Source organism: Hesperophylax consimilis, chromosome 4 (genome assembly GCF_061612785.1).
Source record: "Hesperophylax consimilis isolate HC1 chromosome 4, BYU_Hcon_1.0, whole genome shotgun sequence".
Taxonomy (NCBI): domain Eukaryota; kingdom Metazoa; phylum Arthropoda; class Insecta; order Trichoptera; family Limnephilidae; genus Hesperophylax; species Hesperophylax consimilis.
This window is the reverse complement of record NC_142839.1, coordinates 23,010,920-23,023,592: the sequence shown is the minus strand read 5'-3', so window position 1 is coordinate 23,023,592 and position 12,673 is coordinate 23,010,920. Positions and strand designations below refer to the sequence as shown.

At 33.8% G+C, this 12,673-nt stretch overlaps 1 protein-coding gene across 1 annotated transcript in view; it reads left to right on the top strand.

Moving 5' to 3' along the window:
* The window catches only part of Gpo1 (glycerophosphate oxidase 1), a 50,461-nt gene that overhangs the window by 24,107 nt on the left and 13,681 nt on the right, over positions 1-12,673 (top strand). The window contains exons 2-4 of the mRNA XM_089651509.1: positions 7,573-7,690; positions 10,452-10,620; positions 11,167-11,389. Coding sequence (XP_089507635.1) covers positions 7,589-7,690; positions 10,452-10,620; positions 11,167-11,389 — 494 coding nt within the window. The 5' untranslated portion in view covers positions 7,573-7,588. The remainder of the gene's footprint in view (positions 1-7,572; positions 7,691-10,451; positions 10,621-11,166; positions 11,390-12,673) is intronic.

The following is a 12,673-nucleotide window of genomic DNA, read 5'->3' as shown; positions in this document are numbered from 1 at the left end:
AGCACAGCCGGCTCCAATGGAACCGGTATGGGGAGTGGGGATAATACGCTTTTAATCACTTATGGCAGGTCTACTAATATTCATATGTCTATGGTCTGAACCTAATTTAATAGTATTTCCATTCGCATCCAAGTTCAGAAGTATGAAAAAAATCTGTTGGACTGCATCAATAATGAAGTGCGCCTTTTTATAGGCAATCTGCGTAACACTGACGAAGTAGCATGGCAGAATATTTTAAATTATCACAACTTATCACAAATCACACGTGGAACTTATTTTCAGTTTATTTCCATCATGAGAAAAAAACTTTGAAATATTAATTTAATTGTAAAAAAATGGGCATTCCGACTTAATAGTTCCTAAAAAATAACTTTTAAACTGTTGAACTGTTAAAAAAAGATCCCCGTAACGTATGTTACAATCTACGCGCTCATAGATGGTAAGAATGGATGATAAGATCCTCCCAATGCCGCTGTGCCCACATGATGTACAGGTGGGGCCTTAAAGAGTCGGCGATGTGTGAATGCGGTGCAGTACAGACCACCAAACATGTAATCAACGAATGCCCGCTGCATTCACTCCCCGGCGGGATTGATGAGATCCACAGGGCGACGCCCGATGTCCTAGACCTTCTCACTGACCTAGATTAGATGTTCCCCTTTGACCCCCCACCATACGAAAGAAGAAGAACATGGCGTAAATTTAATTATTTTATGAAAATACTCTTTTCACAAGTTATGATTTAAAATATTAAGACAAATTATTTGTTTGCGTCCGTACAAACGCAATTTGAATATGATCAAATATTTTTGTTCGTATAAAAATTCAATTATTTCAAAAAGGCACACAAGTACAATATTGTATCAATTGTAGTATTTGTATGACTTTCTTGAAAGAATTTAGTGTTTATACGGAGAAAACTATTTATTCATACGCATATTACGTATGTACACGCGCAAACAAATAATTCGTCTAAATATTTTAAAACATAACATGTAAAAAGTGTATTTTCATAAAACAATTAAATTTACAATCTATGAATGCTTGGATTATAATGTACGTCTAGAAAATACCCGTTGAGTGTTCGAGCTAATCCAAAACCGTGATCTAGGATGTTTTGGCTAATCGCAGTTCCTGACGCTAGCCTTATCTTCTGGATAAAATTAGGATTTATCATTATTTTTACACCAAACGTATATAAAATTAGGATGGATATGTATAGCCAAATATTGAAGTTTAATGACTGAGGAACTTATATGTATTAAACCACTCAATTTAACGACTGTGAGTCGGACGCCGGCATCCGAGAAATATTTTTGCTTGTTTTTTTTTTTTTAAGTGCTATTTTAACCCTTATCTATAAAGAAACTGTATGAAGAACAAGGTCAAAATCGCTTGCGCTAATATCAGTCTAGAAGATACCTTTTATTTTATTAGTGTAGCCTCTTTGGTAGCTTTCAAATTGACTTCTCTATGAAAAGCCGTTGTCATCTTTTTTGTGCATCTTTTTCAACGTTCGCTGGTGGACGGACTGCTACAGTAAATACTGTATTATACGACGATTTTCCCAAAGAAACGTAAGTAAACATGATTTTATGCATAGTTCATTGAACAAGTCATGTGTTTTTCATAAATATAATTCATTTTTGCAAAAGACAAATACGTAAAATTCCTGTCAAAAACTGGAAGTGTTTTCGCTCTGAAAATTTATTGTGTTTGAATCAAGTTATTTATGTCATATATTACATTATTTGGAATGATTTACATGTTATTGTGTAGAAAAACCATTTGAGAGAATATATAAAAGCTTTTGTTTTGTCAATATTTAGTGTTTATTTTATGAAAAATGAATTACTGGCCGAAAATGTCAAAAAAAACTTGCTTATAAAAAGTTCGTTTTTGTTTATCATTATTGACATCGTAATATTATATTATTTGTAGAGATTCATATGTCATTATGTAGGGAAAACTATTGGCATTGTGTTTCAAAATCATTGTTTAGTCAATATTTAGTTAAAATATTATAAAAAAATAAGTTTTGCATCTCAGCAATTGACACCAATACAATCAAGATTTCCAATTTGTTTGAATGTATGTGTTTACGGAATTTTACGAAAGCTTTGAAAAATGACTAGTGTCGCCACCTGTAGTGATATGTGAATATTGCAATCTCCATACAAAAGAATCCACCACAGCAGGGTGTACTAGAAAATGTAAAACTATTGTTTTATTTACGGAAATATTTTTTTTGTTATTTATTGTTTTATGAAAAATCGTAATAAATATCACAAAATTAGATCAGGTGTACAGGATGTGCTAAAAAAAATTATAAGATTTTTTTTTATATATGATAAAAAAAAACAGTGTGCAATTATAAATATCTTTTTTAAAATTATATAAATACAAGTATATGTCTGATTGCTTCTATCGCTTTGCAGAATGGAGACCACAATACAACATGATGCAGGGGGCAGAACCACCAAAGACACCGCATCGATCGCCATGACGGTATGTTTTGTATTAGTAGTAGTTATATTAGGTTGATTGTACGCTTCATCTTTTCCAGAATTGAAAGACATTAGTGTAACAATAAATGTTTACTGTTTCAGGTTTCAAATCGGCCACATAAGAGGAACATAAGAGAACATAACATAAGAGGAACTGAAATAAATACGATGAAAAAAAACTTTTTTTACTAAACATTTTTTTATTGAACCCCACAGCACTTGAATAAAAAAATGTATTTCATGTAATATAAAATTGAAATAAATATGATGAAACATAAATCTCCGACTTTTATTTTTATTGAACCACCCAGTTACTTGAAATTGAAAAAATGCATTTTATGTTATATAAAATTGAAATAAATATTGTGAAAAAAAATATCACTAAAATTTATTTTTATTCTCATTGAATCATGATTCTTTGCACCACTCTGTATTTCGATAAATATCTGTATACAAAAATGGCGGCCATTTTGGATATCGATGTATTGAAGTTGGTCAACTGTCTGAGGTAAATATTGTATATATTAGCATTGTTTTGGATATAAATTCATTATCGAAATAATAGGTGTGAGGTTCCATTAGAAAGGTAATTCTATCTAGTTTATTTTGATGTAATTTTTATAATATTTCGCAATATAATTGTGTCAAAAACCAGGTTATTAAAGTGACAGCGAAAATTTACATCATAGTGCATAAATATATTTTTAGCATTATTTATTTACAGGTTTCTAGTATAAAAAAATATTATTAGTAACAACAATAGTATGAACTACCAAAAACTGAAAGAATTGCTTTCATAACTTTATACAATACGACACAAAAAAATTCTAAAGTGCACGCTTGGCTTGACATTTTTTTTTGAAAAGCCTAAAATATTTTACATTTTCAAAACAACGTAAATGCCATTATTTCTTTGAAAACACTTTTGGTTTGTTTTTTTTTCATATAGGCTATTTATTCAGGTTTGTGTAGAAATAATAAAATCCGTTTATATTCATATACATAATTTTTTTGACAATTGTTTCCCGAACGGGGGAATTTTTTATTAATTTTTCAGATAAAGTTAGCTATTCTGGGAAAACGTCTTACGATATAATCATGAACTATATATGAATAATTAGCTACATTATCTGGTAAACAGAAAACAATCGAAAAAAAAGCAAATACTTAGTTTTCATTAAGATATTTGAGCAGAACACATCGAGGTAATTTTCGCGCCGTTTCCGAAATTTCGTCCCACATTCAACAGGTTAATATAGAGATAAATGGGTGAAAACGGAGGATCGAAAAAAGACAACATTTAACAGAAATTGGGTTAAATAAATGTTTGAAATTTTTTTGTTTTTTTCTTCGTTTATTTTACGAGAAAACAGTTACATATAGTAAAGTATGTTTTCTTATTAACACAAATAGATATTACACCCTAAACCTTGCAAATACTTGCGGTACTCGTAAAAAAGACTGACGTCTTGAATAAATCACTTGAAATTAATATTTTTTATGAAACTCGGCATGAATTTGAACTTCATGCTTCATTCTTCAGGATGCTCTATTTCATTGTCCATATTTCTAATCCAATCATAATTTAGAACGAAAGTCCTGTTTTCGACCAATCAAAGAAATGCACCAGTACTTACCTGGAATTCGGTTTCGAGGGGCGCCCCCGGCACGGAGCAAAATTTTAAACTCCAATTCGAGGGGAACATACGCCACTGGTTAAGCCCCCGCATATCCAATTTCTATCGATTTATAACAAGATTCTTATTAACTCTAATATAAGTTTTTAAGTTACAACAAATATAAATGTTACGTACATAATATGTTGCGATACATTTGTTATGCCGAAATGTTAATTATATGAAATTCAAAAAAATCGCAAAGTAAGCTCCGAAAATTATTAAAAACACGCTCTTTCTCTTATTTAATATGTTATACGCATGAAATTCACAGTGTATCTTTAAATGTAACTAAAGCATTCGTCGAGAGATTTTTGCTCTACTTCAAACGAGTCTTATTTTATTGAATGTTTTCACCATTTTCGCGTATTATCGTTTTTTTTTAATATCAGCGCGCTCCCTCTGACATTCGTATTTACATATCTCCCTTTCAAACCATCTTTGAACGCTTACTACAGAGCTTTAAATACAAAAATGTACTCCAAAGTTAAGGCATTTAGCATTAGTGTGATTTTATATGAGCGGCATTAAAGCCAAATCTAGGGTGAGGGCAGAGGCGGATTAACTGTTGAGAGCGCCCTAGGCAAGCACCTCATCGGCGCCCCTCTAGCGACCACATATTATAAATTTTAACAAGTACCTAAAGTAGCCGAATTTGTAGTTAGGTGGGTTTTACGTGAAAATAAAAATTTCGTGGGGGGGGGGGGGTGGCTAGAGAATTTCAAGAAAATAAATTTGTCCCGAAAAAAAAATTCATGGGGGGGGGGGGGTGGTGGCTAGAGAATTGTTTAAAATTGATGTTTTTACGTGAAAATTATGTTTTTAACTTGACTCTGAAGTAGCCCGACCAGTCGCGGCTGACGGAGTAGGCAGCATGGACAAATCGTGTTGTTTAGAACTAGTATGAATTTCACATTGAATAGACTCGGTAGAAGACGCACTGTGAATTGCGTTAGAAAATTCCGAATCATCACTTTTTAATTTAGAAAAAAATGTCTCAATATGTTTCGTATGCTTTATAATAGTTTGATTTTTTTCTTCTTTTTCCTTAGCCTTCCTTTTATAAGCTGCACCACTAGGTTTCTTCTTCAATTCACTCATTATTTGGGTAATGAACTAAAACGCAATGTACTAATTAATTCACACAAATACCGCTGCGAGTACGTAATCAATAGAAGCGCGTGTAACCGGCGACATCCAAGCTGAAAGTGATGAGTGTGACTGTCACCCCGTCATCCGTTCGGAAGTCCGGTGCCGGCCGCTTAGCCCCTGCCCCCGCTGCGCCCTTTGCCCTGCAATCTAGCAACGCCCGCGAACGAATCCACGAGCGAGCGGTCTTCTATTAAAAAATCATGCGATGGAGGCATGGAGGAATAATCAAGAAGGCGAGTATGCTTTGGAAGCTCTGCATCTCTACAGAAGTAAATAATCTTTTATATTGTGTAAGCAGGTGCATACTTACTTACAAAATTAAGTTTATATATATATTTTTTTTAATTCTAGGGGCGCCCGCCGGCGCCCCTTTGTAACTGGCGCCCCTAGGCACGTGCCTACTTTGCCTTAGGGTTAATCCGCCACTGGGTGAGGGGAAAATGACTGGAAGCCATCTTGTTTGACCAACTTTTGAAATGAGTTGTAAGCAAAGTGGAATATAATGGAGTATTTTCATTTTATTTTTGTACTGTTAATGCAATTGTAACGGCTTATAATTTTTTTGGGTATTTGATAAGACAGGGAATGGGATATGTCATTAAAAAATTAAAGTAGTTTTGGCACTTTTCATACATCTTCCCACTAACCCCGCGGCTTCAAAATGTTCTCGAATAGTTCCGTCCAGGGCTTATTAAGTCTATGGTTTCAGCACATTAATATTTGTGTGTCAACATTTCTACAGGAATCCAATCAACTATCCGGTCGAATAAATTTAAGCTGTCTTCACTATTTCGAATTCTAGCCTACTTCAAATTGAGTTAGTTACTTCTGTTTTCAAAATGCTGATAAAAAACAACGAATCCAATAATAATATTAATTACCTATTAAATATTTGAATGATATGTTTTTGATTTTACTTCGTCACTATGCCTTTAAACCAACTTCATTCAGATATAGACATGTTTCAGTTAAACCTCAATGAATTCAAGGTTAGAATAAGTTTTTTTAAACACGATTCTCATCGCAACTTATATAATTGAAAAATACAGAAAACCACAAATGCAATATATTATGTACAAATATAGAAAACAAGACCGATATTACCAAGTACCTAGGCATAACAATAGACCAGCGTTTAAAATAGTCTCCACATATAAATATTCTGAAGGACAGAATAAGGAAACTAACATATATATTTAGATGTTTAAGAGATATTTTAAACGAAAAATTACTTAGAACCACATACTTCGCTTTCTGTCAATCAATTATACAATACGGCATTATAGGCTGGGGCGGTACATATAAAAATCAAACACAAACGATTTACATATCACAAAAACTAATAATAAAAACTATATTAAAAAAACCCTATTCATATTCGTCCGAACTTTTATTCAAACAATTTAAGGTCAGAAAATTAAGTGCATTATGCTTCTACCATGCAACATTCCAAATTTATAAAAACAATATTCAAAATAAAGTTGCACCCTTTTTAAAATAACAGAAATCTAAGACACACGTCAATACTTTCTACTCCTAAATGTAAAAAAAACAATAGGACAGTAAAGTTCAACAATGAATATCTCGGAGTTAAATTTTTGAACTCATTACCAGAAAAAATTAGAAACATGAATGCAAATATAAAAGAATTCAAAGGCCACCTTAAAAAGTATTCCGAACACTTGAACTGAATCATATCAAATTTAAACCAATATAACAACACCCCCATACACACAAGCCCTGCTTATTTATGGGGGTACATTAAATACTTATATTATATTATGTAATTAATAACCGTATTATATTGTGTAACGTAATTCGTGTATCTTTTTTATTAATAATAAAAAATAAATAAATGTACTCGTTGGTATATTATTCATTGTAAATGTTGTGAAATGTTATTGGAATCACTGTTTTTCACAAATAAACAATAGATACATTTTCTGGATCATTGCATCTTGCATCTCCGGTTGGTTGCATTTCTGGTATGTGCATCGAAGAGTGATTGCTTTGACAACGCTCGCATGCGACGGAGAATCTACATACCGACTTGCAATGAACAGTGCTTTGCATTTCGACTGGGAATATTTGAGTTTGTTCCAAAGACAACGCTACTATTTATTTTGTATCTGCTCGCCACCTACATTCTATTCTGGTGGACAATGTTTTACGTTCCTTTTCTTCTGGTGCCTACTAAGCAATTTAATAAAACACGTTGTCTTTGTGTGGTTTTGCAGATAGGGGAGAAAGAGTATGTCAGCACGGTGGCGGCGGCTGGCGGTGAAGGGGGCGGGGGCGGCGGCGGGGGTGTCCCTCGCAGCCTACCTGTTCGCCGGGGATGACTCCATCAAACAGGTCAGTGATTCATTATTCCGCTTTGATGGCAACACTGTTACAAGCTTCACATGAATGATTAGGGCAACACTAATGAAGTAGGTGTTCACTATGTGGATATGTAAATATTGTATGTATACGGCTTACTAATTATTTGCTCTATCTATTAGAGTGAGAAATAAAAATACAGCTTCTCTTCTTTTCCTTTTTTAAAATGTGAATACCGATCAAGATTTCCAACTGTCCGAAGCCAGTCAATCTATGTTGTGAAGTTGTGGGGAGAGGGTGGAAACGGGAATGGGAGCAGGAAGGTTACCTGTCTATTCAGATCTGGTCACTAAACGCAATAATTCCATTTCAAGCTACGTTTCGGGTGGTCTTTCACCATGGCAATACTGAAAGTATTTACCACTCTGGAGCATGACACTTGCAAGTAAGAAAAGAAAAAATAATTCTTTTGATTTCCACATGATGACATTTTAAAATAGTTATAACAAAGGTAGGCATTTTGAACTATACATTAACAGATTTCTAACGATTCCGAAACAAACAGGTAACAATGTAATCTTTTATAATATTTAGATTTTAGGACACAGTTACTAACTTTAATATGCTATGTATCTTTGAATTTTGTATTGTGAAATCAACTTTATTTAATTGGCCAAGAGCCATGTTTAGTTGTTTTCCTCAGTCTTAATTCTTCTTGGCATTGGAAACAAATTTCTATTATACAAATTTTAATGTGCTTTTTAAAAATAGACACATAAATACACGGTGTCTGGAAACAAGTGGTATGTACAATCAGGAAACTGAGGAAGCTACATCATGTAGAGAACATTTTAAAAACTTTTTTCCCGAATTTAGAGCCATGTCTAAGCTTTGATGCATTTTAAAAGACAATAAACAGCTGATATTAATCTCATAGTGAATAATTAAAAAAAAAAATACCCAAAATTACTTCAGACTCAATTTACTCGAAAAAGAAAGCTCAAATAAAAAAAACATATATTACAAAATCGACTCTCGTGATGGAGATTCACCATTTTAGTCGCTTGTACCACTAGTTTCCGAACACCATGTATACATGGAATCATTCATTGTCTATGGATCAGAAAATTTACATTGTTTTATTTTCCGGTGATTATTTGACAATAACATGCCAAAATCATTGGTACTTTATTCTAAAATAACATTTCGAATTTCATATTGAATTACAAAAAAAAGTGGCATCTATATTCTGTAATCTATATCAAATTACACCATCAGCTGCCAATAGTCCATAGATACACTACTCACCAATAGTCAATAATAGAGATTTATTTAAAACTAAAACCAAAACAAGGTAAAACTACCACTATCTCAGTGGCTGCTTTATTATAGATCCAATATATATAAAAAACGTATTCAACAAGGTTAGCTCATCGAGGGGGTAGAACGAAGATTGGCTAGAAAAATCGTGACTTAGATAATAAAAAAAAATAATAATATTTGTATGATTTGTATAGCGCTAAATTTGTATTTGAATATACTGCAATACAAGTGACAGAATGCATTTGCAATGATTTATTTATAATGCGTTGGTATTATTATACCAATTATATTCAAAATAGTGTTCGCAATAAAAGGGGAAAATCCTACGAATATTTGTAGTGTTACTTATGCATTGATGCTGAAGAATCGAGGTTATTTACTAGAGTCTTGTACATATTGCCTTTGAAGACATTCAAATTTTCTAATTGAAAGTCTCATTTAGCAAACTATCATGACAAGGGTATGTATGACAGGTTGTGGATAGAGTGTTGAGGACTAAGTGTTGAGGATAATTGTATTTATACAAAAAGGTGGTAGATACTCTCAGCATCACCTTGGTGAAAGTCGTGAAAGACCACCATTCGGAATCGAAGCATTGCTTGAAATGGCTTTAGTTGTATTTGGTGACCAGGTACTTTCTCACCTTCTTCTTTAATTCAACATCAACTCCACATGTAATCTTTGGGGATGCAGTGCGGTAGGTCTTTTTGAGAAGATGAGGTTGTGCAAATGTGTCTTGAAGAGACCCATATTGTAGGAGGGAGGAACACGAAAATCTTTCCACAGCCGAACTCTTGAACGAGTCGTAGAAACGACCCGTTCTCATGATATAAATAATGTCGGCCAAGTATAAATGTTGGGAACGTGTTTGTCACGTGCACCGGAGCCGAAGGGATATATGATACAGGGATATATGAGTTGCTCAGGGTTATGGATGGTTAGTTAAGGTGGAAATACGTAATATAGTTGATAAGAATTGTAAAGTATTTGTTTCACTTGATCGTGCCATGACTTCCTCGGGCGTACCCGATTATTTTCTACCTTTCATTTCTGTACACCATATTGTCATCTACTGTTAAAAATATACCGTCTTTAATTCAACCGCGTACATTATTTCCGTCAGAGATAATGCGTTAAGTCTTCCTTGGGCTTCCCCGAATTTTTCTAGCATCCTCTTTTTTTCCGAAAAGTGCCTGTATGAGCCAACCTTGAAATAATAAAAAATAAACAAAATAAAAAATAATGTCCTAAAAAAGTACCTAGGTTAGTAGTTTCTAAATTAAAATAGAAAATAAAACATTTTTTAACTTATTTCCACTTTTTTATTTTACCACTACCGGTTTCATCCTATTATGGACATCTTCAGGCTGGCAATTGAAATTCTTTTGTTACAGAATTTATACAAAATTAGTTTCTAAATTATAGTTTCCAAATAATTTAATGTTCAATATGTATTGTGTTTCTTTTGCAGAAAAATGTGGGTGTAGTCCACGCAGCGACAGCCGGTCTGCCGAAGAAAAGGCCACTGCCCCCTCGCTCAGAGCAAATATCCTCGCTGCAGTCCGGCGATCTCTTCGATGTGCTCATCATTGGAGGGGGAGCCACTGGAGCTGGATGTGCCCTTGATGCCACCACTAGAGGTAACATTCATAGGAGGTATCTACCAAAAGGATACTGCTGCTTGATCCAATTGTAACCTCTCTTTCAATTAAACGAGGAATAGGGAGCAGTTTTACAATAGAGCTCTCAGTGGCATACCCACACATATGTATTACGACAACCATATTAGTCACAAGACCATTTTATTAGTTGAATAATAATTTTACTGCTTGCTTTGTTTTGCATCAGACCTTTAGTGCTATTTTATTTGATATGGGCAGGTCAGAGTTGACAGGTCACGTTGACAAAATGTGATGCATTTGGAGAAACTTTTAAGAAAAGAATGAGAAAATAACTTAAGAGAAAAGTAGTACTTAGTCCTTTAACCCTTGAAACGCAAGTCCACGGTCCATTAAAACATTAGTTGGAATATGTGCATCGTGGAAGGAACCTTTTTTTCCATCCGAATGTCCTAAAGTCGTAATGGTTAAATTTGATGTGAAATATAAGCACCACACAGATTATTGTCTATGATATTTCTTCTATCCAACAGGACAAAGATAATAATATTTGATCAATTTGTCCAGGTTTGAAGACGGCCTTAGTGGAAGGAGACGACTTTGCCAGCGGGACCAGTAGTCGCAGCACCAAGCTGATCCACGGCGGAGTGCGCTACCTGCAAAAGGCCATCATGCAGCTGGACGTGGAGCAGTACAACATGGTGAAGGAGGCGCTACACGAGAGGGCCAACATGCTCGCCTCGGCTCCTCACCTCACACATCCCCTCCCCATTATGTTGCCAGTATACACGTAAGTTAAATTTGTAATGGCATCTACACAAGGCTAGTTTGCACAGTACTAACTGAAGCCACAATGTAGAAAGTCAAGCCTATTGTTCGATCCCTTCTCACATGTTTTCTTAAAAACCGTAGATAATGGTGGGCGAGTCGGTTGTGTGTGTAGACGATTTAACATTCAAAGAAAAATATGTTATAGTTTAGTTTTGAAGAAATATTTTTTTTTCACCTATTAAGATTTTGTTGCATTCTGTTTTGGTTGTATATAATAGAGGATTGATCTATTGGCTGCAATCAAACAGATCAAAACTAAGGTCTTAGAATCAAAGGCGCATTGGATAAAATAGGCCAATTTGAAAGTAGGAGAGATGAGAAGAAAATTACCTTTATCTCTCTTCATAGTAAGTTAGTATTGCCCGTTATATATTTCTTAAAGACGCTGTCGAAAAGTTGGAGAATTTGTGTGTATTACCGCTTCTCAATAAAATCCAAATAAATAAGATATATCTGAACATATCCAAAAACTAAAAACTTTGTTTATAAATCTTGGTGTTTTCTCTCTAACACCGTTTAGTTCATATTTCTACCTACGACGGTAAGGACATAACGATTTCTATATGACCTTATGAGCTGTTCCGCAGAGCGAACAAATAGACTCTATAGGTAATAGCTGTTTGTTCCCAAAAGCGAACAAATTAGCCGACAGTTATTAAAGGAGTTTTTCCCTTTCAATAGGTACCTAGTACCTACCTACGTGTAATGGATTCTTCACACTTCTCGTAATCTTTAACTCTCAGTGTGCCGACCCAAAGTTTGCGCCGTGCGCCATTTGATTATATTTTCGTCATTACTTACTTATTTTTTGCAAAATCATGTTTTGTAAATCATACCGTCTTACCAGATAATGTGTTTATAAATTTATATAAATAGTATATGATTTGCCAGAATAGCTACTTATATTTGGAGGAATACATTTCTAGATGTATCCTTAAGGATACGCCAACATTTAAGAGGTTAAAGCATTCTTTAATTTTTCAATTCTTTCATTTTTACACTATGATCTGAGCTGAATCCAATATCATGTTTTAAGTTTGTTTAATCAAATACTATGTTTTAAGTTAATGATATTTTTCATTCAAACAAATTATATCCTAAATTTATTGGACATTGATTCTTGGTAAATTTTATAACATGCCATTAAGTTTTTAAAACGCTTCAAGTGGGCTTTGCACAGGTTAATCATTTTTCATAAGAAAATGATAATTGTCAATATTATTAAAATCAGCTAATCTTTATA